Source organism: Bufo bufo, chromosome 6, assembly GCF_905171765.1.
Source record: "Bufo bufo chromosome 6, aBufBuf1.1, whole genome shotgun sequence".
In the NCBI taxonomy this organism is placed as follows: Eukaryota; Metazoa; Chordata; class Amphibia; order Anura; family Bufonidae; genus Bufo; species Bufo bufo.
The window spans coordinates 170,699,807-170,727,418 of NC_053394.1; the positions used below are offsets into that span (position 1 = coordinate 170,699,807).

Below are 27,612 nucleotides of genomic sequence, written 5' to 3' on the forward strand. Positions count from 1 at the left end.
GCTAAGATCCTGTTACATACTGCTGCCACCTGCTGGTGTACATTGGAATTACAGCAAAATACATAAAACAGGCCTGGATAATGCACATTATAGAAAATGCATTGTTAGATTACACAGGATGACAATACACATATGCACCTGACATGATGCAGCGGGGAGACAGAAGTTTAGTGACATACCCGCTTACTTTAAGTGAAGCCGTCCTCGGCGTATGCTTAGGAGGGTGAAGAATCAGCTCTGGGTACCCAATAAAATACAAAGTGCTGCGTGAATTACATATAATGACATATATAGACAAAACATTTAACGGCTTTCTCGAGGTTCCTGCCCGCTAGAGTAAGGTGTCCAACACACAGTTTCCTTCTCTTGGTATAACCAGATAACCTAAATACTGCACAAAGCAAACATTACTGACTGACTTCGTATGTCCTGAGCTCGGTAGACATCAAAGAAAGCATGGGGGTGTCTTTACTCCGTAATCCCACCATTGTGTAATGCAAAGCCCGCAAATGAAGGGGTGGCTTTATCCTGTATTCCCTTCCCTGCACCATAGTCTGAAGAAATTTGGCTTGTAGCACGATCACTATGATTACTAAGAGGAATCTAAAATATGTGGCTCTAAGGCTTGAGGTACCATACCTTAGGCCATAATCTCAGAAGGGGAGGTATTCATCGTCTCCGTATCTTCTGGCAAGTCACAGGAAAAGGGCCTTTAATACTGTGCGCTCCTGGAGATGAGACACCTCCGGAAGGGAACAATCCGGAACATAAAACAAGCGGGAAGGAGCAGCCTAGGGCTTCTAACGATTCCCGAAGCAGCAGGGGTACCTGTGAAGTTACTGGATCTGCCTGGACTTACCACTTGGTCCTACCCTGGGTACCTATGGGTATACATTACCTGGTGTAGGCCATTAGTATTCAACGTCCCTATGAAGACAGTCCGTATAAGGAGGAGAGAACAAGAGCTGTAAAAAAGGCACACTTTTACCCCTTAAGGACACATGACGTATCGGTACGGCATGTTTCCCGAGTCCTTAAGCACACATGACGTACCGGTACGTCATGTGTTGTTCCGATCACTGCCGCCCGGCCGGCTGTGTTCGGAACAAGGTGCCTGCTCAAATCATTGAGCAGGCACCTCGGCTAAATTCAGACCTGCGGTTTGTTGCGCTTTCTGCAGTTTCTGATCCCCGCGGTCCCTGACCGCAGGGATCAGAAACTTTAGTATTCCTAAAATATATATGTTTCACCCCCCCTGCACCCCTGAATGATTTTATCCCGGTGGAAGGTGCAAGGGGGGTGTTGCGGGCGGTGAATAATCGTTGGCGTCCAGTGGGTATACCAGGGTGTCATCACATTGCTGACACCCTGGTATAAACGGCTGACATCTGTGATGCGATGTCAGCCATTTAACCCTTTCCATACCGCGGTCCGTACGGACCGCTGTATGGAAAAGGTTAACAGCTCAGGGAGCTCCCTCCCTCTCCCATCGGGGGGCTGCTGTGCCTTTGCAGCCCCCTGATGGAGAGGGAGAGAGCCCACAGACAGCCCCCCTCCTTACCCTTCCCCGTCTGCGCAGTTCTGGCCACTACTGAGCAGACAGGGAAGGTTCCCATGGCAACAGGATGCCGTCTCAGGCATCCTGCTGTCCATGGTGCTGAACAGATCTGTGCTAAAGGCATAGATCTGTTCAGACAAAGTGTAAGTAAAATACAGTACAGTACACTATATATTGTACTGTACTGTATTATATAGACATCAGACCCACTAGATCTTCAAGAACCAAGTGGGTCTGGGTAAAAAAAAAGTAAAAAAAAGTGAAAAGAAAGTAAAAATCAAAAAACACATTTATCACTGATTAAAAATGAAATAAATAAAATTCCCTACACATGTTTGGTATCGCCGCATCCGTAACGACCTGATCTATAAAACGGTCATGTTACTTTACCCGAACGGTGAACGCCATAAAAATAAAAAATAAAAAACTATGATGAAATTGAAATTTTGCCCACCTTACTTCCCAAAAAAGGTAATAAAAGTGATCAAAAAAGTCGCATGTACGCCGAAATTGTAACAATCAAACCATCATCTCATCCCGAAAAAATCATACCCTACCCAAGATAATCGCCCAAAAACTGAAAAAACTATGGCTCTTAGACTATGGAAACACTAAAACATGATTTTTTTTGTTTCAAAAATGAAATCATTGTGTAAAACTTACATAAATAAAAAAAAGTATACATATTAGGTATCTCCGCGTCCGTATCGACTGGCTCTATAAAAATATCACATGACCGAACCCCTCAGGCGACCACCGTAAAAAAATTAAAATAAAAACGGTGTAAAAAAAGCAATTTTTTGTCATCTTACGTCACAAAAAGTGTAATAGCAAGCGATAAAAAAATCATATGCACCCCAAATAGTGCCAATCAAACCATCATCTCATCCCACAAAAAATGAGACCCTACTTAAGATAATCGCCCAAAAACTGAAAAAACTATGGCTCTTAGATTATGAAGACACTAAAACTTTTTTTTTGTTTTAAAAAATGAAATCATTGTGTAAAACTTACATAAATAAAAAAAATTGTATACATATTAGGTATCGCCGTGTCCGTGACAACCTGCTCTATAAAATTACTACATGATTTAACCTGTCAGATGAATGTTGTAAATAACAAAAAAAAAACGGTGCCAAAAAAGCTATTTCTTGTTACCTTGCCGCACAAAAAGTGTAATATAGAGCAACCAAAAATCATATGTACCCTAAACTAGTACCAACAAAACTGCCACCCTATCCCGTAGTTTCTAAAATGGGGTCACTTTTTTGGAGTTTCTACTCTAGGGGTGCATTAGGGGGGCTTCAAATGGGACATGGTGTCAAAAAACCAGTCCAGCAAATCTGCCTTCCAAAAACCGTATGGCATTCCTTTCCTTCTGCGCCCTGCCGTGTGCCCGTACAGCAGTTTACGACCACATATGGGGTGTTTCTGTAAACTACAGAATCAGGGCCATAAATAATGAGTTTTCTTTGGCTGTTAAACCTTGCTTTGTAACTGGAAAAAAAATATTAAAATGGAAAATCTGCCAAAAAAGTGAAATTTTGAAATTGTATCTCTATTTTCCATTAAATCTTGTGCAACACCTAAAGGGTTAACAAAGTTTGTAAAATCAGTTTTGAATACCTTGAGGGGTGTAGTTTCTTAGATGGGGTCACTTTTATGGAGTTTCTACTCTAGGGGTGCATCAGGGGGGATTCAAATGGGACATGGTGTCTGTAAGGGGGGAATATTAATCCCCAATATTTATGCAAATATCGATAATTAATATTCATAAATGGGAGGAGCCATCTATTGATGACTCCGCCCATTTATGCCTTTATATAATAATAACACACAATACCTTTGCTATACTTTACACTGATCACTATGCTAGCTGCATGCGCCTTACTAAACTAACTATCGCCAATAACCACACGCCACACAGATAGTTATAAACCAAACACAGTATTTATTACTAACAATACACTACGCACGCAATACTAACAATACACTACGCACGCAGTACACTACAATACAGCACTAAATATACAGTCCTAAACTACACTACCCGTTCCCAATTCCACCCATCAACTAACTAGACAATTCACACATACAAGTAATATTAACATTGCAATAATACATTCATACACACAAATATCAGTAACCTATCCGCCTGACTAATCACTGTCCCTACGGGGTACGACGAGGGTTACCGGTGGTCTTACAGGGGTGTAAGCTGACCACAAATACAAAGGGTTAACAATGGGGATAATAACAGAACTGTACAGCAATGCAAGGGTAAATACCCTGCAAGGGTACATTGAGGGGGGGTGTGTGGCAGGATTTGAGCAGGGGCTACCACCAGGGGTTAATCAGGGTAGGGGCAAGGGTCAGAGGCAGGGACCAGGGTCCATCAGGGGTTACCAGCACACAGGGGAAATCAGGGAACAGGAAGGGGTTAATGCTAGCAGGGGATCAGGGAACAGGAAGGGGTTAATGCTAGCAGGGGGGTTTATCAGGGTCACCAGGGTAAAGGGGTTAATACAGGCACATTTCCGCCGGACAGGGGACATCAGGGGTACAAATAGGGCCACAGGATCAGGGGTATAACAGGGGAATACAATAAGGAAAGGGTTTGGGGGATCACAGGATCAGGGGTACAAACAAGGATACAATAAGGCAAGGGTTTGGGGGATCAGGGTGTCCAGAATACAATCAGGGGAACCAGTGGCACAGGATCAGGGGTACAAACAAGGATACAATAAGGCAAGGGTTAGGGGGGATCAGGGTGTCCAGCAACACGGCAAGGGTAAATCAGGGCCCAGGGTCACATCACATCGAGGACACAAATATACTTAGGCCTTATCCAGGTGGTCATCATGGAGCTCCTCTCTCCTATGCGTCTCTGAATCTAGTCTGGTTGCAAGAGAAGGCACCTCTGGCCGGTTCGGGGTTTTATAGCCCAAAAGCAACCCCCTCCTCCTTCCTCAGGCATGTGACATCATAGTGTGCCTTAGTCCCCCCTCCTAGTCCCAAAAATGCTGGGAGTAATGGGCATGGCCATGGGGCAGCTTTGATGTCTCTGATTAGAAGGTCCCCTCACAACGGTGCCACAGAGTCTGATTGCTTTGGGCCTGAACAAAAGGGGACTAGATGCTAATCAGCTGTTATCCTACAGGCTATCAGCACAAGTTTTCCTCTCAACAACTCTGCTGATAACAGTTGGAATTGCATATATGCATATATATATCCACAGATGCTTGGGGGCTCATCTATAAACACATACAAAACCGGGGGTATGAATGGGCAGCAATAAGCCCACATACATACTGTCATGCTGACATAAGTGTATATACATAGACACGTGTGCAAATACATACACACATATCTATATATACACACACCCTCGCATATATCTGGGGCATCACATACAGGGGACATATATAAGGGGGCACATATATATACTAATATAAGGGGGATTATAAGGGGGCACAGCTTCCAGGGACCACATATTTCCCACAGGGGCCACCATGAGCCCCTGGGGATCACCATGGGCATCACCCCATGATGCGGTGGTTAATGTATGCATATATATACCATACATGCCCGCACGTGTTTGCAGGCATGCATGGATATATATGCACACGTCTCAACCGTTCCTCAACAGTGTCAAAAAACCAGTCCAGCAAAATCTGCCTTCCAAAAACCAAACGGCGCACATTTCCCTCTACGCCCGGCTGTGTGGCCTCACAGTAGTTTACAGCCACATATGGGGTGTTTCTGTAAACGGCAGAGTCAGGGCAATAAAGATACAGTCTTATTTGGCTGTTAACCCTAGCTTTGTTTGTGGAAAAAATGGGTTAAAATGGAAAATTAGGCAAAAAAATGAAATTCGCTAATTTCATCCCCATTTGCCACTAACTCTTGTGCAACACCTAAAGGATTAACGACGTTTGTAAAATCAGTTTTGAATACCTTGAGGGGTGTAGTTTATAGAATGGGGTCATTTTTGGGTGGTTTCTATTATGTAAGCCTCGCAAAGTGACTTCAGACCTGAACTGGTCCCTAAAAATTGGGTTTTTGTAAATTTCTGAAAAATTTCAAGATTTGCTTCTAAACTTCTAAGCCTTGTAACATCCCCAAAAAATAAAATATCATTCCCAAAATAATTCAAACATGAAGTAGACATATGGGGAATGTAAAGTCATTACAATTTTTGGGGGGTTTACTATGTATTACAGAAGTAGAGAAACTGAAACTTTTAAATTTGCTAATTTTTCCCAATTTTTGGTAAATTTGCTATTTTTTTATGAAAATTTTTTTTTTTTTTTCACTTCATTTTACCAGTGTCATGAAGTACAATATGGGACGAAAAAACAATCTCAGAATGGCCTGGATAAGTCAAAGCGTTTTAAAGTTATCACCACTCAAAGTGACACTGGTCAGATTTTCAAAAAATGGCCTGGTCCTTAAGGGGTTAAGTAAGTTGCTAAAAAAAAAATAAGTGAAATGGTTAAGTGCAATCATCATAAACAGTGCATAAATTCACATCGCGGCACCTAGAAGGTTAATACACACAATGGGCATGTCATCTTGAACGTTACATAACAGTAAACTGGCTACTAGTGCAAAAATTATTAAATGGCATGGGAATTGAGTGCAAGCTTTTATGTTGCAAACATTTTATATAAAAGTAGTGTAATTTATAAGTGCAAGCATAGGCTCAACAATAACTTGAGTCCTTATTCCTGGAAGTGCTTGTAGCTGTGGAATTCTCTGGAAACTGATAAAAAGTCCATTGTAATCCACAGGGTAAAGGTTAATTGTAATCCAAAGGGTTAAAATGTTTATGTAATAGCAGCAGGCTATCAGGTAACCTGAGAAAGGGGATAAAACAGTTAACTTGGATGTAAGGGGGTTAAGTGCTGATGGGGGGTGTCCTAACTAGCATGACCATCTGGATGAGGAGTAACACAGGCAACCTGGAACATGAAACTTTAAAATTGCACACAAAGGCCAAACAGGTCCTCACCCGTCAAGTAGCAGCCCATGGAGTGGCTCCCAAATGTCACTGATTTTCTTTAGTGGGACACCTTACAGGAAGGTGTCCAGCTCCTCATCGCTGCTGGAGTTGCTGAACCTCATCAGAGGTTGTTCCAGCCTCTGATGGTAGCTCATTGTTGTGTTTGCTGTAGTGCGCCACTGCCCTCTACTGGTGGCTCTGGGTACTGGTTGGGCGGACAATCTTGAAAAGGCAGCCGTGACACGCTGCAGCCCGGGATCTCCAGCCGGTACAGGAGGTGATAGTACTTCTGGCTGCAGGGGCTCTGGTAAAGCTGAAGCAGATTGTTGGGGCTGCTTCCAGGGCAGGAGGTATGGTGGCATGATGCAGGGTTGGACCTTAGGATTGAAGGTCAGGACAGAGTTGTTGATCTGCCCTACCCTCAGGGTTGGCGGTGGTGACAAGTCTGGGATAAGCGGTGCAGGTTCAGGTTGGGGCTTCTCTCTGAACTGCATACGGCCATCAGGGGTTTCTTGAAGACATCAGACCCTGCCCGTAGAGTCTGGATCCTCTTGCCAGGTCTCTGGGGTTATGGCAGGAGTAAGCGGTTTGTCGAGTAGAGTGACACCAGCTGCAAAGAGTCCCTGCATGGACCGCATGGGGGTATATTCGATCTGGTCCCCCACATAAAGGTTGTGCCTGGCCTGGGGCAAGTAATTCCTTTTAACAGAGCGCCGGCCTACAAATACTTCGGTGCCGGAATAGTTATCCTGGAGGAACCCGACCCCCCGTTCTACTGAAAACCATACCACGGTCCCGGTTCTCCTAGTCAGCTTGGGGTCTCCTGGCTGGGGATCATCAATGACTTGCTTTACCCATTTTTCAACCGCGGATTTGTATTTCCAGGCGGTCTGGGCAAAAGCGGTTATCTCATGCGGAACATCAGGGTTTAAGCTCCGCAGCTTTTTGTAGCTGGGCGGCGGAGTGGAATCACTGGCCACCTCCGCCGCACCAGTAGGTATTGACAGAGGGGCAGGCTGGGACCTGGTGACGTTGGTTGGGGTCTCTGGACGCGGTGCAGGTCTGGGCCTGGCAGCGGGTGCTGGGGTCTCTGGACGCGGTGCAGGGGCGGACTCGGACCGGGCCGGGGCCTCAGGGAGCGGGACAGCTCCTACCTTTTGCTGCGGCCGGGCGGCCGGTTCCGGTGCCTCCTGGGTGCCGTCAAGGCCTTCTGGCGCCATCTTTTTCTCTGGCTTGTCCACGGCGTGAGTCACTACGCCAGTGACATCCTCCGCATGTACTGGTTCAACGTCGGCCTCCACTCTCACAGGCACGTCTTCTTCCTCGGGGGTACTTGACGAGGCGGAGGAATCCACGGCCTCCGGGGACTCCATCAAGTCCGGATCTTGTGCAGCAGCAATCGGGACCTCAGCAGCGGTCTGCTCCGGGACCTCCAGGATGCTGTTTAAGGTAAGCAGTCTGGTTCTTGCTTGCAGGGAGGGATCCAAAGCCTCCGTCACAGCAGGCGCGATCAAGGGTCCAGTTTTCTTTATAATTTGGGATACTTGGATCTCCGATGCGCGCTCCTCAAAGACACTTGTTCCAAAAATTATACCTTACACATGTAGAGGCACTTTTAACTCTATTTTCATATAGTACAAAACTACTGGTTGCCTACTCTTGACATGTGTATACTGAGAAATGACATTAAAATATAGCTTTTATTAGTCACTTGTTAAAATTTGAATGTACTATCTAACCTACTATTAAAACTATCTAATAGAACCTCTGATATACTGTGTTGATTACTAGCTGTGCTATTGTGATTGTAGCCTGGTAGCGGCGCGCTTGCTCCAGTCACTACTTCGTTATTTTGAGCAGAGTTTACATGGATCACAGACAGAGGTCTACACAGTCTAAAACCTCATACACTGCCCCCCGACATGTTTCGCCATATACATGGCGTCTTCAGGGGCACGGGCAGTCTACAATAACATTGGAGTGACGCGACCTATTTATAACCTCCTCTTTTGTGACGTAGTCCGTTACTAGCTTGTTATTTTGTACCTTATTGCATTGTTGTCAGTATCGGATGACTCGATTAGTTAGTGCTTCTTCAGCGTCTGCCTTGTTTCGGTGACGTCTATAATCTCGCGATATGATCTAAGATCTCGCGCATGTCATCGCACTTAGATTTTTTATCAATCGGTAGTTTCTTAACAGACTGATATCCGATCTTATTAGTTAAGTGTGCACCAAACTTGCCTATAGTGCTTTTGAGAGTTTGTTTTTATTCGGATGGTCCATCGTTTGCTGCGCTACATGTAATAAAAATCATTACGTGTGTGTGCCTTCTCATACTAGATATCGGCTTGTCTACAGTTCTGCGCATGCTTCCATCCTTAGATAAATATTCAGAGTATATCGAGTCGTTACTGGGGAGCTTTTTCTCAGCTCTCCTGCACTTGCTCAGACACTTGGTTTTTTATATACTATATTACCTGATTGTATTTTACTTGACATTGGCATACTATCATTCCTTTATGTGTTATATAGTATTATAATTATTCTAATTAGTTAGTGATGATGGAAATTCATCACTAGATTATTATTTTTATATATATTAGTTTTTAGTAATATTTTATATTTGAAATTTTTTGGTTTTTATTGGCTTTTTATTATTTTAATGATTTATTTTTATATTTGTATTTTTACATATTTAATATTTATTATTTTCTAATATTTGTTTTGATATGAAATAACGATTATGCTTTTCTTTTTTCTCTTTTTCCTTTTTAGATTGAATTGGGTCTACTAGGAGGTAATTTATTTTATTTATTGGTTTTTATTAGTTGTTACTTTATTTATTATAAATAATTCATCGTTTGTCACTTATCTATTATTGTATAAAGAGCGGTCAGATTCTAATTTATTATTTATTATTTTAGTTATAATTATTATAATAGATATTAGTAATGTCATTTTTATAAGAAGGATGCATAGGTGAATCCTTCATTAAGTCCCCGGGGTGAGAGACTTTTTAGTCTGTATATCCAGCGTGTCTCTTCGCGCTGTAATTTTTTGTCTAAATCACCCTGTCTTGGGCCAGGCTTAAGTTTTATTATGCCCCATATTTTTAAACTGTCGCTTTTTCCATTATGCTCAACTTGTATATGTCTCGATAGTGTGGTATCTGTTTTGAGGTTTATATCACTGAGATGTTTTGAGACTCTTCTACGGAGCTCTTGTATGGTTTTCCCCACATATATTTTGAGGCAGCCACATTCAATAGCATAAACTACTCCTGCGGTTTTACAGTTGATATATTGATCAATTTTGAAAATTTTGTTGTCAACTGGATTTTGGAACTGCTTACATGCTCTCATTTTACTACAGAACTGGCAATAGCCACACGGATAGGACCCTTTAGTAGTTAGCCACGTTGTTTTTGCTTGAGTTTTGATAGTTTTCTTGAAAATGGCTGTGTACAAGCTGTTCCTTTAGATTGGGTCCTCTTCTGTATGTTATTGTAGGATGTTCAGATATGACATTTTTGATATCTTCATCCAATTTTAAAACATTCCAATATTTATTTAAGATTTTACTCACTTCTTGATGTTTGATATCAAAGGTGCCAATGCACCGTACTATTTTTTTAGTTATTGGAGTTTTATTATTATGTAGAAGGTCAGTCCTGTTTTTGGCCTTCGCCTTCCGATAGGCCTTATGTAACACTTTTTTTTTCCGAGTCATCCGATACTGACAACAATGCAATAAGGTACAAAATAACAAGCTAGTAACGGACTACGTCACAAAAGAGGAGGTTATAAATAGGTCGTGTCACTCCAATGTTATTGTAGACTGCCCGTGCCCCTGAAGACGCCATGTATATGGCGAAACATGTCGGGGGGCAGTGTATGAGGTTTTAGACTGTGTAGACCTCTGTCTGTGATCCATGTAAACTCTGCTCAAAATAACGAAGTAGTGACTGGAGCAAGCGCGCCGCTACCAGGCTACAATCACAATAGCACAGCTAGTAATCAACACAGTATATCAGAGGTTCTATTAGATAGTTTTAATAGTAGGTTAGATAGTACATTCAAATTTTAACAAGTGACTAATAAAAGCTATATTTTAATGTCATTTCTCAGTATACACATGTCAAGAGTAGGCAACCAGTAGTTTTGTACTATATGAAAATAGAGACTCCTCAAAGACAGGCTCGTCTCCAAACGCCATCTGGTTCCACTTTGGTTGGGGGAATGCCATCTTAGCGACCTCTTCCATCCAGCAAATGGCCAGTTCTAAGGGCGCAGCCCAGAGGGTGGAGTCTTTATCTCCTCGGTCCACAATGGAGAGTTCACTGGGGGCAGTCTTTAGTTTTCCCGCTTCCAGGGGGGCGTATTCGACATCTTCGAGCCTTTGAGGGGGAGTTACTAGGTTTTCCTGCTTCTGGTAGGTGTATTCACAAGTTTCGCGCTCTTGAGGGGGCGTGGATTCGCCATCTTCGCCATCTTGGAAATCCTGGATGAGCTGCTTCGCCATGAGGGAAACATGACAGATTAACCCTTGCAGTGCTGACGTGCACAATGCAGCGTTTTCTGGGCCAGCAATAAAAAGTAAGGAAGTCCATTTTTTTACGTTTTTGCACAATCTTCAGCCCTTGCAATACTGTTAAACATGCGACTGGATCCGTTTAAGCACACAATTGGATCCGGTTCTGTTGGACAGGGATGGCACACAATTCAATCCGATCCTGTTCGTGACGCCAAAATATGCAGTAAGCCGGATTGGGACAGATGCACACTGGCGCAATATTAATAGTTTTTAGTTTGTGATGCCAATTGCAGCTTGCGCAGGTACTGTAGCAGGGCCCTTTAAGATGTTAAAACTCACATACCAGGTGAGGAATGCCAGAGGCGGATAATGTCTCTGTGTAGTAGGTATTGTGTCAACAATGGCTCCTACCTTGGTACGGCTGGACTCCTGGATCCTGGCTCACTTGCAATAAAATTGAGTGTGGTCAGTAGGAGTAATTGAGGAATGAATGCAATCCAGACAGGAAATATAATCCAACTCGTCTTTACTTAATGCGGCTTTGAATCCATACAAGATACAGCAATAGTCTTGGGTCCCAGCAGGTATTGGCAATAAGTGGCAGGAATCTATATGTATTCTGCTTCTTATCATATGCCTACTAGAACTGGCAGGTATCTGTCTTCTGCTCTGTGGCGAAACCAACCTCGCCACTGAGTTTTGGAGAGGCCTGTTTAAAAGCCTCTTGCCTCAGGATTATGGCCCCTACTAACTTTTAAACCCCTGAACCTATTCAAGTGAATTTTGGATAGATTTGTCCCCAAGTTATACTGTTTAAATTGATGTAAGTTATATGTATGGACAATGTAAACTCACAAAGTTGTAACAATTTATAATAAGTGTAACTTGTCAGCTTGGGAGGAATATGCTGGGTGTGTTTCTATTGTGCCATTGTCCCATTGTGTGTTTAACTGGTGATGTCTGTCCTGTTGTATCCACATGTGTATTGGCGATTTCCCTTTGTCCTGAGAGCTAATTGGATTGCTCCTCTGTTGTCTCCGGGACAGAGAGGAGGAAACCATGATGCATTGTGGGGATATGTTGTATCTGTCCTGTGTCGCAGTCTCCCTTCTGGTCCTCTGGGGGCATGAACGATTGGTTGCTGTACTTACATTGTATGTGTTGTAAATTACTGATTGGTTGTATTTCAAAACCCTGTGGGCAGTACTATGTTTGTAGTTTATGAATAAAAGAGGCTGTACTTGAAGTACAGTCAGACCACTGCTTGACCCTCAACACGGAGCCTTGTCTCGTTATTGGGGGGATCCGCTGTATGCTGTTAGAGACTGATTGCCAGGAGTGTAAGCTGATTCCTGTTCGTCTGCTAGCAGCTATTCGTGAGGTTCCAGTTTGGAGTGCTATTTTGTATCCAGTTCGGGAGTTTGGTGTTCTGCAGTAGCTGTGCCTGTCTCTCAGAAAGGGGCCTATCGCCTAAACGGATTTTAACCCCTTGTCTGCTGAAACGGTCCGTTACATGCTCTGTCTGTAGTCTGCTTGATATGGGCCTGACTAGCTGAAGGAGGAATTTGGCTTCTCCTGGTCTTTGGATAAGTACTCACAGGTCTGCTCACAGGGTATGATGGCTGCTTCCTGGAGATCTTTAGTTCTGGATATGGCTGCTTGCTTGTCAACCAGCTGAGGAAGATGACTCAGGCTGGGAAGGGTGATCCTGGGCCTCAGCCGAGGCTTGGATCCTAGGTTGGGATCCCTGTTTCTGGGAGCTCCTACTAACACAGCCTTCCCCAAGGAGGGGGCTGGTACACACTAACTAGAACTCTCCTTCCTCCCCATGAGGCAGGATGTGGGAACATTCCACTCCTCCTCAAAGAGGGGGGAGCTAGGTTGGAATGAACTATTTCAATCTAGCAATACTAAACTGGCTAAGATCCTGTTACATACTGCTGCCACCTGCTGGTGTACATTGGAATTACAGCAAAATACATAAAACAGGCCTGGATAATGCACATTATAGAAAATGCATTGTTAGATTACACAGGATGACAATACACATATGCACCTGACATTATGCAGTTGGGAGACAGAAGTTTAGTGACATACTTCAGGATGTTACACAGGCACAGCAGGGGTTCATTCAGGGCAAAAGGGGGATCTTGTCACCCAGCAATAGAACAGAGGATTTTGAGAGATTTAGGCCCCTGTCACCCAGGCACACCAGTGGTTCATTCACGGCAAAAGTGGGTTCTTGTCACCCAGCAATAGAACAGAGGATTTTGAGAGATTTAGGCCCCTGTCACCCAGGCACAGCAGGGGTTCATTCACGGAAAAACTAGCTTCATGTCACCCAGCAATAGAACAGAGGATTTTGAGAGATTTAGGCCCCTATCACCCAGGCACAGCAGGGATTCATTTACGGCAAAAGGGGGTTCTTGTCACCCAACAATAGAACAAAAGATTTTGAGAGATTTAGGCCCATGTCACCCAGGCACAGCAGGGGTTCATTCACGGCAAAACTAGCTTCATGTCACCCAGCAATAGAACAGAGGATTTTGAGAGAATGAGGCCCATGTCACCCAGGCACAGCAGGGGTTTATTCACGGCAATAAAAGGATCTTGTCACCCAGCAATAGAACAGAGGATTTTGAGAGATTTAGGCCCCTGTCACCCAGGCACAGCAGTGGCTCATTCATGGCAAAAGTGGGTTCTTGTCACCCAGCAATAGAACAGAGGATTTTGAGAGATTTAGGCCCCTGTCACCCAGGCACAGCAGGGGTTCATTCACGGCAAAACTAGCTTCATGTCACCCAGCAATAGAACAGAGGATTTTGAGAGATTTAGGCCCCTGTCACCCAGGCACAGCAGGGTTCATTCACGGCAAAACTAGCTTCATGTCACCCAGCAATAGAACAGAGGATTTTAAGAGATTTAGGCCCATGTCACCCAGGCACAGCAGGGGTTTATTCACGGCAAAACTAGCTTCATGTCACCCAGCAATAGAACAGAGGATTTTGAGAGATTTAGGCCCCTGTCTCCCAGGCACAGCAGGGTTTTTTTCACAGCAAAACTAGCTTCATGTCACCTAGCAATAGAACAGAGGATTTTGAGAGAACAAGGCCCATGTCACCCAGGCACAGCAGGGGTTCATTCATGGCAAAAGGGAATCTTGTCACCCAGCAATAGAACAGAGGATTTTGAGAGATTTAGGCCCCTGTCACCCAGGCACAGCAGTGGTTCATTCACGGCAAAAATGGGTTCTTGTCACACAGCAATAGAACAGAGGATTTTGAGAGATTTAGGCCCATGTCACCCAGGCACAGCAGGGGTTCATTCACGGCAAAACTAGCTTCATGTCACCCAGCAATAGAACAGATGATTTTGAGAGATTTAGGCCCCTGTCACCCAGGCACAGCAGGGGTTAATTTACGGCAAAACTAGCTTTATGTCACCCAGCAATAGAACAGAGGATTTTAAGAGATTAAGGCCCCTGTCACCCAGGCACAGCAGGGGTTTGTATACGCCAAAAATGGTAAAATGTTTCAATTTAGGGCACTAAAATTGGCACTTTTTTGCATTAAAATGGCTCTAAAATAGTTCTTGAAAAGGCTAGAGGGATGTAAAAGGCAGTAAAATGTGCTTAAGACCATGGCAACTGCTCTGCAAACAAATGTGGATAGAGAAATAACTTAAAATAAAATAAAATAACTAAAAATTGCTAATTATTAACCTGCAACTCAGAGGAGGGGGTGAATATGGAGTTGGAGGTTGAGGAGGCGGTGAATGTGGTGTTGTAGGTGGGGGCAGCAATGGAGGAGAAGGTAGCCAACAATGTTTTTTTTTTATTTTTATTGGGGTAGGTAGCCCCCAAAATGTTGGGACAAATAAAAAAAAAGAAAACAAAGAATCATTGCACTTGACTTGAGTACAAGAATGTTTGATGGTGGTATAAATGTCAATTCTGCATAAGGTACAGACAAGTCTCGTGGGATCCATGCCTGGTTCATTTTAATGAACGTGAGCTTGTCCACGTTTGCTGTGGACAGGCGGCTGCGTTTGTCTGTAATGACGCCCCCTACCATGCTAAATACACGTTCAGACAATACACTGGCTGCAGGGCAGGCCAGCACCTACAAGGCATAAAGGGCAAGCTCAGGCCATGTGCCCAATTTGGAGACCCAGAAGTTGAAGGGGGAAGACCAGTCATTCAGTACGTGTAGGCGTGTGCACACATACTGCTCCACCATGTTGGTGAAATGCTGCCTCCTGCTAAGACGTTCCATATCAGCTGGTGGTGCTAGTTGTTGTGGCGTGCTGACAAAGCTTTTCCACATTTCGGCCATGCTAACCCTGCCTTATGAGGTGCTGGCGGTCCCCCAGCTGTGTTGGCGACCTCTTCCTCGCCCTCCTCCTTCGCCTTGTGCTTCCACTGTGCCCCCGCTGTCAGGTGGGAATGCCATCAGCAGCGCATCTACCAGCGTGCGCTTGTACTCGCGCATCTTACGATCACGCTCCAGTGATGGAATTAAGGACGGTACGTTGTAATTGTAACGGGGAACTAGCAGCGTGGCCACCCAGTAATCAGCACAAGTCAGAATGTGGGCAACTCTGTGGTCGTTGCGGAGACACTGCAGCATGTAATCGCTCATGTGTGCCAGGCTGCCCAGAGGCAACGAAAAGCTGTCCTCTGTGGGAGGTGTATCGTCTGTATCCCCCCATCCACGCACCAGTGATGGCCATGAGCTGGCCTGGGTGCCACCCTGCTGTGAACATGGTTCCTCCTCCTGCATCTCATCCTCCACCTCCTCATCCTCCAGAACTGTGCCCTGGCTGGACAATTGTGTACTTGGCGTTTGTGGGTGCAGGAACCCACCCTCGGAGCCACTTAGGAATGACTGGCCGGAAACCCTACGAAATGATCCCTCTTCCTCCTCCTCCTCCTGTGCCACATCCTCTTCCATCATCGCCAGGAGCATTTTTTCAAGGAGGCATAGAAGTGGGATAGTAACGCTGAGAACGGCGTTATCAGCACTGGCCATGTTGGTGGAGTACTCGAAACAGCGCAACAAGGAACACAGGTCTCGCATGGAGGCCCAGTCATTGGTGGTGAAGTGGTGCTGTTCCGCCGAGCGACTCACTCGTGCGTGCTGCAGCTGAAACTCCACTATCGCCTGCTGCTGCTCGCACAGTCTGGCCAGCATGTGCAAGGTGGAGTTCCACCTTGTGGGCACGTCGCATATGAGGCAGTGAGCGGGAATGCCGAAGTTACGCTGCAGCGCTGATAGGCGAGCAGCAGCAGGGTGAGATAAATATATCTTTGCACAAAATGGCTGTATTTCAAATGCCTAATTCAAACTCCTGTATGTAGAGGTAGTATCTCAGAGGGCCTGAACCTCTGTAGGCCTGAAGTAAATATATCTTTGCACAAAATGGCTGTATTTCAAATGGCTGTATTTCAAATGCCTAATTCAAACCCCTGTATGTAGGGGATATCTCACACGGTCTGAACCAGTGTAGGCCTGAAGTAAATATATCTTTGCACAAAATGGCTGTATTTCAAATGGCTTTATTTCAAATGCCTAATTCAAACCCCTGTATGTAGAGGGGGTATCTCACAGGGCCTGAACCAGTGTAGGCCTAAATTCAATATTGGTGCACCAAATGGCGGTATTTAAAATCTCTGAAAATAGTGTTTTTTGTCAAAAGAGTGTGTTTTTCAAACCCCAGAAAATGATGGGTGTATTTCTAGCTTAAATTGCACACTGACTAATACAGATGTTGTAGATTGCCAAAAAAGTCTTTTTTTGCTAACAGAATATGAAAACTGTATATATTAAACTTGAATTTAACACTTGCAGATCTGGAAAATACTGTTTTTTGGAGAGAAAAAAAGTGTGTTTTTCAAACCCCAGAAAATGATGGGTGTATTTCTACCTTAAATTGCACACTGACTAATACAGATGTTGTAGATTGCCAAAAAAAGTCTTTTTTTGCTAACAGAATATGAAAACTGTATATATTAAACTTTAATTGAACACTTGCAGATCTGGAAAATACAGTTTTTTGAAGAAAATAGTGTGTTTTTAAAACCTCAGAAAATTGCACACTGACTAATCCAGATGTTGCAGTTTGCCCCCAAAAAATGGTGATTTGCAATGTCCCAAAAGCTCAGATGCAGTGCTGGTGCACTGAGCATGCATAAAATGGCCGCCGCCGCCAGCCACCTAACAGAATTCTAAAAGTTAGTATTTTTTGGTCAATGAGCTCAGGGCAGGTTAAAACGATAGTGCCCTGCACCCACACAACTATTTGTAGATCGCTGAGTTAGATTCTCTCCTATGCTCTCCCTGAAATCACAAGTCCAGCAGCATCCTCTCCATACACTTGTAACAGCAGAGTGACGTGCAGCGCTACGTGACCCAAGCTTATATAGAGGCTGGGTCACATGCTGCTCTGGCCAATCACAGCCATGCCATTAGTAGGCATGGCTGTGATGGCCTCTTGGGGCAAGTAGTATGACGCTTGTTGATTGGCTACTGTGCAGCCTTTCAAAAAGCGCCAAGAAAGCGCCGAACACCGAACCCGAACCCAAACTTTTACAGAAATGTTAGGGTTCGGGTCCGGGGTCCAAAAATCCTAAAGTTCGGTACGAACCCAAACTTTACAGTTTGGGTTCGCTCAACCCTAATTATTACCTTATTTAGACAGGGCCATGTCTTTCCAAATCATGTCCAATCATCTGAATTACCACAGATAGATTCCAATCTAGATGTATAAACATCTCAAAGATGACCCTGGGAGCAAATATTCAAGTGTCAAATTGTGAAATTTTAGCTTTTCTTTTTTAAATAAATTAACAAAAATGTCTAAAATTCTGTTTTTACTTTATAATTATAGGTGATTGAGAGTATATTGATGGGGGAAAACTTGATTTTTTTTTTTAAATTTAGTACAAGGCAGAAACATAACAAAATGTAAAAAAAAAAAATGTAAAAGGGTCTGAAGACTTTCCCCATACATTCTACCAAATAATATTAGCAATGCATTGATCATAGCACTTTTTTTTAATTATCTTTATTTGTGATCAATTTTGGATATAGATAGATAGATAGATAACTTCAATTTTTAAAACACAGTACACCTCAACTTCAGCTCTACTTCCATACTTTTCATACTCCAATTCCAAATCAAGTGATCAGCTAATATATTTTAATTCTTATATTTTATAAAAAAAATTATGTTACCCCTCAAAAGAGTTGTCCAAGATTTTTTTTTAATTAAATCTCACCCCCAGTCATCAGGACCTAAAAAGTTAAACATACTTCCGCCCTCGGCTCTGGCTCTCTAATTCTGGGTCTCTCTGCACTGCATTTCTGGTCTCTGCATATAAATTGCCTGCATGGATAGGGTCACATGTGCAGCTGCAGCCAATGACTGGTCTCAGAAGTGACATAGCCCCAGGCAGCACATTTGACTAGGGGGGACATCACTGCTGACCCCATCTATGCGTAATTTGACAGATGGCAACCAGAAATGCAGTGCAGAGAGTCTGGTAGGGAGTCAGAACCGAGTGCTGGAAAACAGGCATCAACTTTTTTTTAAATATATGATTATGACATTGGTACAGCTTTGACTCCTTGGAACACATATTGTGCTGGTGGTTGGGGTGGTGCAATTGCTGGAGCAAATGGCTGAGAAAATCCTGTGGCTGGAACTGTAGAAGGATTCATGGATACCACAAGATCATTTTGGATCAAATATACCTACAATCAGAGAAAACAGTAAGTACAGTAAAGCATGAGTAAAGTTCAATAAGGGAGGAAAGGTTTGGAGTCTGGGATCAGTATTACTTGTGGAGCATGACGAAGGAATCATATGTACAACGTACAATTCAAACACATTGGGTTGGCAGTGTTTGGGCCCTTGGACCTATGTAAATGGAGGGCCTCACCTAACACTAGTTTTGGGAATCTCCCTAATGCCACTACTCAAATGTAGACAAGTATGGTGTGTGTGTTTAGATATGTGGTATACTGTATGTGTATTTATTCAGTATATACCTGTGTATACCTTTCTTTGTACAGCATTGTTAATGACTATGTGCCTGATCCTAGCTTTCCATATCAGTAATAGTGATTTCATGCCTTTCACAGGTTATCAACAGAGCTCGTTCCCAGCATTCTCAGCTCCTGCTTGCCTGGTTATGGACCAGTACATGTGGCACAGGACAACATTGGAGCTTAAATAGGAGAAAATCACAGGGCACATTTTACTTGACTCGGAAATGTTTTCACTAACCTATCCAATTCCAAGAGATTTTGCGTTGATAATCTTGGTTAAAATCTGTTATCTGTTAATGTGCTACCGGTCTCTTTTAACATGGCTATTAACATGACATTTTGCATTGCAAAGAGTGAAGTCTTAGGTTAGACCTGTAGTCAAAATCTAGGACACATACTGTTGTGTGTGATTAGGGTTTATGTAAAAAAAAATCCCCAGCACAAATCTGGAACAAGTGAATAATAGGGAGTTGGGGAGGGATGTCATATCACAACTTTTCCTTGTGGAGCAGAAAGACTAAAGAAAGACTAAGTATTTGCCAGCAGAAGATCTACTGGTTGGCCTAGACTCTGTGACAATAAGTTGCAGCAAATTACAAAGGAACACAGTCCCATTTCAAGTTGAATTTGGTAAATGTGTGTGAAATGTTAACTAAAAATTATGCAATTAAATGTGGGATATAATTGTGGCCGTGTACATGTCCTTTGGAGAGTGGGTCAGGATGGGTCATGCAGGTTGGGGCTCAAATATTTTCGCAGGTTTCAGAGGAACACCCACTTGTTATCTATTGATACGAATTATATTTGTGTGAAGCATGTACAAAATTTGTTTATTTTTTTTCTTAAAGGAACAATCTTGATGAAGGTATACATGTAGAGATCATAAAACTAATTAAGAATGTTGAATGCATTTCCCATCATAAGAAATTTAAATTTCTTGATTATTTTGATTTTGATAGCACGGACATACATTCATTATTTTCCCTATTGGCCATATAATCTGTACAGTTAAATGAGTTGTCTCATTAATACAAGACAACCAAGTTTTGAAGCTGACTCAATCACAAGTCAGGATTCAGAAGCCCTAGTGATAACATGCAACCAGCCATAAACTGTTGTATTACATGCCAGCCATTCAGATAAGGCCATGCCATGGACAAACTGGGATTGACAGAGCAAGAGCTTTCCATTCTTAGCTGCTTTTTATTCTGGCTTCTCTCTATCTACTACAGTCTGCCTCTGGCATGGTGTAATAACAGTAGTAGGATGGCAGGCCTGGAAGTCTTCACTAGGCCCCTCTGTTGTCATAACAACCACTCGGCACTACTTCCGTATTGAAACATATTGCAATTTTACGAGCATCCTATACACTCTAGCAGAGGCAGGATATAATGAGTCTTAACATGGCAGGCCTGGGTGCCATGGCAACTGAATGCCAACCAACAATTGCATTGCATGCTGGAGCAGATACCGGGAGACAGAGGGAGCTTCAGAGCTCACATTGTACACTCCTTGAGCACTGAAGATATACAGTTACATTATGGCAAGATAACGAATTAAAGACATTATCTTATGAAGCCATAGAGAAGGGTCCCAAGCAGATCATCTCTTTGTGATGTGTGTATATCCTACTAGGGCACATGGACCAGGGCTGAGAACTCCTTCAATAAAATCGAATGTCTGTTTCTTCAGTAAGCCCAGGCTCTCAGTACAGAAAATGTTGTGAACACTTACTGGATACCCACCGATTTTATCTTGTGTGCATGCTGGACTCACCTGAGGGCTATTTGAAGATATCTTGGACAGTGAACGGCATCCAAAAATTGAGACGGATAAAGATATGCAGAATATCAGCAAATTTATCACAAGAAGAATAGATTGCAATGCGTAAGTAGCGGACTGCAAACACAAAACCAAAAATTAATTTATGAAAAACTTCAAGACTGGAATCTGCCATACTTTATATAACAAACACCATTACAATTAATAATTCTTTATTATTCATCATGCATTACCCAATTTAGATAACCACATACAAGCCTATGCCCTTACCATACTTTCTTTAATATTTTATATTATGTGCATTTATATTGTATTTTATTATTGTCACTTATTTCCAACTAGTCATGCTTAGTAATCTAGCACACCACTGACCACATAAACTAGTAATCAAGTACACATGTGTACACTAGTAGCTATGTACACCTTGTACATAGACATATTAGGACTTAAAGAGAATCTGTCACCTCCAAACTTTCTTTTTCGTCCTGCATAACGGAAACCAGACAGTTCCGTTATGCAAGCCCATAGACCTCTATTATGACGGATCAAAACGGAATGCCTCTAAAAGTTTCCATTTTGAATTCTGTCTTCTGAATTCAGTTATTTTCCGTTATAACTAGAGATGAGCAAATCGAAGCTGACGAAGTGGAATTTGATCCGAATTTCAGGAAAAATTTGATTCGCAACGAATGCAAATTCCCTCGCGCTTCATGATAACGAATCGCAATTTTTCCTAAAATGGCAGCTACAATGGTGGCTACACTTGTGAGGACATGGGACAAGGAACTCTGGGAAGGTCACAACCTATAAATACCCGCAGCCATCTTGGATTCAGACATTTTCCAGTGTTCGGAGTGCAGGGACAGACGTTGCAGGCGCTAGGGAGAGTTATACTGAAAACCTGATTGTAAAAAAATAAAGCGATTTAAAAGTGCAGGGAAATATTCAGATTGCAGGGAAACGATAGGGAGGAATCATTTCACAGCATCTTAGTGTAGAGAGAGACATCTGAAGTCACACTAGGGAAAGTGCTAGAAAAAACTAATTGTGAAAAAAAAAAGTGATTTACAAGTGTAGGGAAACATTATTTGGGGATCCAAATAGCCATTATACAGCTCTGGCATTCCAGCAATTTGTTCTTGTTATTGGGGTGCAACTGTTATGTTGAAAAGCCTTTAGTAGCTTATATCTGTGAAAAAAGAAAATATATAAGCATTTGGAAACCATACTTAAGGAGAGGATTGTGGAACATCTAAAATCCAATGAATTGAAAGATGAAAAACAGCATGGATTTACTTCAGGGAGATCATGTCAAACTAATCTTATTGATTTTTTTGATTGGGTGACTAAAACAATAGATGGCGGAGGTGCAGTAGACATCGCTTATCTAGACTTAGTAAGGCTTTTGATACTGTCCCACACAGAAGGCTTATCAATAAGTTGCAGTCTTTGAGCTTGGACTCCCATATTGTTGAATGGATTAGGCAGTGGCTGAGGGACAGACAACAGAGGTTTGTAGTCAATAGAGTATATTCAGACCATGGTCTTGTTACCAGTGGGGTACCTCAGGGATCTGTTCTGGGACCCATATTGTTTAATATCTTTATCAGCGAAATTGCAGAAGGCCTCGATAGTAAGGTGTGTCTTTTTGCTGATGACACAAAGATTTGTAACAGGGTTGATGTTCCTGGGGGGATACACCAAATGGAAAAGGATTTAGGAAAACTAGAGGAATGGTCAAAAATCTGGCAACTAAAATTTTATGTTGATAAGTGCAAGATAATGCACCTGGGGCGTAAAAACTCAAGAGCAGAATATAAAATCAGTGATACAGTCCTAACCTCAGTATCTGAGGAAAGGGATTTAGGGGTCATTATTTCAGAAGACTTAAAGGAGCAGCAGGAAATGCTAGCAGAATGCTTGGGTGTATAGGGAGAGGCATTACCAGTAGAAATAGGGAGGTGCTCATGCTGCTCTACAGAGCACTAGTGAGACCTCATTTGGAGTATTGTATATACAGTTCGGGTTCGCTCATCCCTACTGGAGACCATATCTCCAGAAGGATATCGATACTTTGGAGAGAGTTCAGAGAAGAGCTACTAAGCTAGTACATGGATTGCAGGATAAAACTTACCAGGAAAGGTTAAAGGACCTTAACATGTATAGCTTGGAAGAAAGACGAGACAGAGGGGATATGATAGAAACTTTTAAATACATAAAGGGAATCAACACGGTAAAAGAGGAGAAAATATTTGAAAGAAGAAAAACAGCTACAAGAGGACTGTCACCGCCAGACATCTGTGAAGCTCTGACAGACGTTCTTTAGAACCTCCTGCTTGAGGTTCTTTTGTTTTGCTTTTGTTTTGTCACCTCGTTTCCCTCTCTCAGCTGTTATCTAGTTGCACTGATTGCATCCCTTTATCCCCTCCCATACTGCATCACTTTGCGGTTTATACAACTTCCTGGAGTGTGTGCATGCTGGATGCTACAACTGATGCTTCTACAGATAAGTCTGTTCATTTATCTTTGTTTTCCTGTTTGCTTGATCCGAGGTGACCCTGACTCCCTCCGTATTAAGTGTAGGGAGCCGGTGGTCGTGTCCCCTCACTATTATAGGGTGTTCAGGTGTCATACAGTCGAGGAACGAGGGTATGCAAATTTCTACCATTGAGATTTTTGCATAGGCTGAGAAGTAAGGGAGAGAGCTAGCGTTGTTACAGGGCTTACCCGTTGGTTCCTTAGTTTTGGATCAAGTCAGTCGGATCTTCATTTGTGTCTTCTAGTTTTCTGTTACACCATCCATGACAAGGACATAGTTTTAAATTAGAGGGGCAAAGGTTTAAAAGTAATATCAGGAAGTATTACTTTACTGAGAGAGTAGTGGATGCATGGAATAGCCTTTCTGCAGAAGTGGTAGCTGACAATTCAGTGAAGGAGTTTAAGCATACATGGGATAGGCATAAAGCCATCCTTCACATAAGATAGGGCCAAGGGCTATTCATAGTATTCAGTATATTGGGCAGACTAGATGGGCCAAATGGTTCTTATCTGCCGACACATTCTATGTTTCTACGTTTCTATTTAACTTCTGCAGTTGTGTTGAAAGAATTTAGTGGCCTATTTCAGTACAAAAAGGAAAAAATATACGCACTTCACTGTTGCATTTATTTGTGGTTAAAAGAGTTTAGTGGCCTATTTCAGTACAAAACAAAAAATAGAGTTCAGCACTGCAGTTATATGTGGTAAAATCTTTAGTGACGCATTTCGGTCAAAAAACAAAACGTATCCAGCATTCACTGTTGCCGTTATATGTGATAAAATCTTTAATGACGTATTTTGGTCGAAAAACAAAATGTATTCAGTGTTCAGCACTGTAATTATATGCGGAAAAATCTTTTGTGACGTATTTCGGTCGAAAAACAAAATTTATTCAGCCTTCACTGTTGCCGTTATATGTGAGAAAATCTTTAGTGAGGTATTTTGGTCTGAAAACTACATTTATTTAGCGTTCAGCGCTGCAGTTATATGTGGTAAAACCTTTTGTGACGTATTTCGGTCGAAAAACTAATTTTATTCAGCATCCAGCGCTGCAGTTATATGTGTAAAGTCTTTATTGACGTATTTTGGTCGAAATTTTTTTTTATTCAGTGTTCAGCCCAGCAGTTATATGTGGTAAAATTGTTATTGATGTATTTTGGTTGTAAAAACTAATTTTATTCAGAGTTCAGCGCTGCAGTTATATTTGGTAAAATCTTTATTGACGCACTTCGGTTGAAAAACTAATTTTATTCAGCGTTCAGCGCTGCAATTATATGTGGTAAAATCTTTATTGACGTATTTCTTTCGAAAAACAACATTTATTCAGCGTTCAGCGCTGCAGTTATAAGTGGTAAAACCTTTTGGGACGTATTTCAGTCCAAAAACAAATTTTATTCAGCATTCAGCGCTGTAGTTATACGCGGTAAAATCTTTAGTGACGTATTTCGGTCAAAAAGCAAAATTTATTCAGCCTTTACTGTTGCCGTTATATGTGATAAAATCTTTAGTGACGTATTTTGGTCGAAAAACAAAATGTATTCAGCATTCAGCGCTGTGGTTATATGCGGAAAATCTTTAGTGGCGTATTTCGGTCGAAAAACTACATTTGTTCAGCGCTGTAGTTACATGCGGTAAAATCTTCATGATGTCTCCATGATAAATCTGCAGCGTGGGGGTCCCGTGTGGCTTCTACACACTTTCAAAATAATCCTTCAGCGGGGCGAATAGATGCCGGATGACCGGGACGCTCCATGACCTTCCCAGGAGCTACTGTCGGGAGCAGCGGTTCATTTCTGAGACGTCCGTATAGTGCGGGGGGGATACGAAGTCCCTCTCCATGTCCATGCACCACAGGATGTCCTCCTTCCATCCATGATGCCTGGGAACTCGTGAGGTTTTCCCTGACGTAGAGACCAGGGGCTGGTAGTTATGGTTTCAATCTTGATGAACTACACGACTTTTCCGAGCTCCAAGCTATCTTGAAGCTTTGTCTTCTCATTGTCTGTAGCTACCAGAAGCCTGTTCATGCCAGGCAGGTTCCCCCAGATGTATCTGGCTCGATGAGCAGCAGATACCACATTTGCATCAGTCTTGACAGGATTTGTCTCCAGGTGGAGAGAAATAGTTTTTTGGAATGCTTTCTCAATCGCAACAATGTTGTTGAATAACTGGTGGTGGATTCTCAACACTTAATTTCTATTATTAAATTTATTAAATATTTATTGTTAAACTGAACCAAAACTTGATAAAAAGAAAGTAAACTTAAACTCGCCAATATATTATCCAACTCTTTTAGGGAAATTCACGGACAATCAATTTGCCAAGCCTTTTGTGCCAGAGAACGTGTATTATTAAATCGTCTTTTAACCTCTTCAGGACACATGACGTACCGGTACGGCATGTTGTCCTGGTACTTAAAGAGGACCTTTCACTAGAATAGAAAATCTAAACTAAGTATACAGACATGGAGAGCGGTGCCCAGGGATCTCCCTGCACTTACTGTTATCCCTGGGCGCCACTCCGTTCTCCCGGTATAGCCTCCGGTATCTTCATATGTTCGGCGCCACCCAGTTGAGCCTGCCGGCGTCTCCTTCTCCCAGGCTGTAGCGCTGGCCAATCGCAGCGCTCAGCTCATAGCCTGAGAGTTTTTTTCTCAACTGGGTGGAGCCGAACATATAAAGATACCGGAGGCTATACCGGGAGAACGGAGCGGCGCCCAGGTATAACAGTAAGTGCAGGGAGATCCCTGGGCGCTGCTCTCGGGTCCCCATGCGGCTGTAGGGGGGACCTGATGGCATGGAAGGCAGCGCGATGCCTTCTTGAGGCATCGCGCTGCCTTTCAGTGACGAGCCTGTGAGATCCAGCCCCCTGGATCTCACAGGCCGGAAGCTGTATGAGTAATACTCACTGTATTACTCATACAGCCAATGCATTCCAATACAGAAGCATTGGAATGCATTGTAAAGGGATTAGACCCCCAAAAGTTCAAGCCCCAAATTGGGACAAAAAATAAAGTGAAAAAGAAAGTTGAAAAAAATCACATGACCTAACCCCTCAGATGAACACCGTAAAAAAAAAACTACCTATGATAATCGCTCAAAAACTGTAAAAAAACTATGGCTCTCAGAATATGGAGACACTAAAACATGATTTTTATTTTTTTTTAAAAATGATATTATTGTGTAAAACTTAAATAAATTAAAAAAAGTATACATATTAGGTATCGCCGCGTCCGTATCGACCGGCTCTATAAAAATATCACATGACCTAACCCCTCAGATGAACACCGTAAAAAATTTAAAATAAAAACTGTGCTAAATAAACAATTTTTTGTCACCTTACATCACAAAAAGTGTAATAGCAAGCGATCAAAAAGTCACACGCACCCCTAAATAGTGCCAATAAAACCGTCATCTCATCCCGCAAAAATCATACCCTACCCAAGGTAATCGCCCAAAAACTGAAAAAATGATATCTCTCAGACTATGGAAACACTAAAACATGATTTTTTTTGCTTCAAAAATGAAATCACTGTAAAAAACTTACATAAATAAAAAAAAAGTATACATATTAGGTATCGCCACATCCGTGACAACCTGTTCTATAAAAATACCACATGATCTAACCTGTCAGATGAATGTTGTAAATAACACAAAATTAAAACGGTGCCAAAACAGCTATTTCTTGTTACCTTGCCTCACAAAATGTGTAATATAGAGCAACCAAAAATCATATGTACCCTAAACTAGTACCAACAATACTGCCACCCTATCCCGTAGTTTCTATCACTTTTTTGGAGTTTCTACTCTAGGGGTGCATTAGGGGGGCTTCAAATGGGACATGGTGTCAAAAAAAACAGTCCAGCAAATTCTGCCTTCCAAAAACCGTATGGCATTCCTTTCCTTCTGCGCCCTGCCGTGTGCCCAGTACAGCGGTTTACGACCACATATGGGGTGTTTCTGTAAACTACAGAATCAGGGCCATAAATATTGAGTTTTGTTTGGCTGTTCACCCTTGCTTTGTTACTGGAAAAAATTTATTAAAATGGAAAATTTGCCAAAAAATTGAAATTCAGAAATTTCATCTCAATTTGCCAATAACTCTTGTGGAACACCTAAAGAGTTAACGACGTTTGTAAAATC

The 27,612-nt window shown here is 42.5% G+C and overlaps 1 protein-coding gene across 1 annotated transcript in view; it reads right to left on the reverse strand.

The window, feature by feature from the left end:
- Positions 1 to 18,375: 18,375 nt before the first annotated feature.
- The window catches only part of LOC121003058 (membrane-spanning 4-domains subfamily A member 4A-like), a 210,344-nt gene continuing 201,107 nt past the window's right edge, over positions 18,376 to 27,612 (reverse strand). The window contains exons 6-7 of the mRNA XM_040434612.1: positions 20,927 to 21,049; positions 18,376 to 18,853 (exon numbers count right to left, since the gene is read on the reverse strand). Coding sequence (XP_040290546.1) covers positions 18,701 to 18,853; positions 20,927 to 21,049 — 276 coding nt within the window. The 3' untranslated portion in view covers positions 18,376 to 18,700. The remainder of the gene's footprint in view (positions 18,854 to 20,926; positions 21,050 to 27,612) is intronic.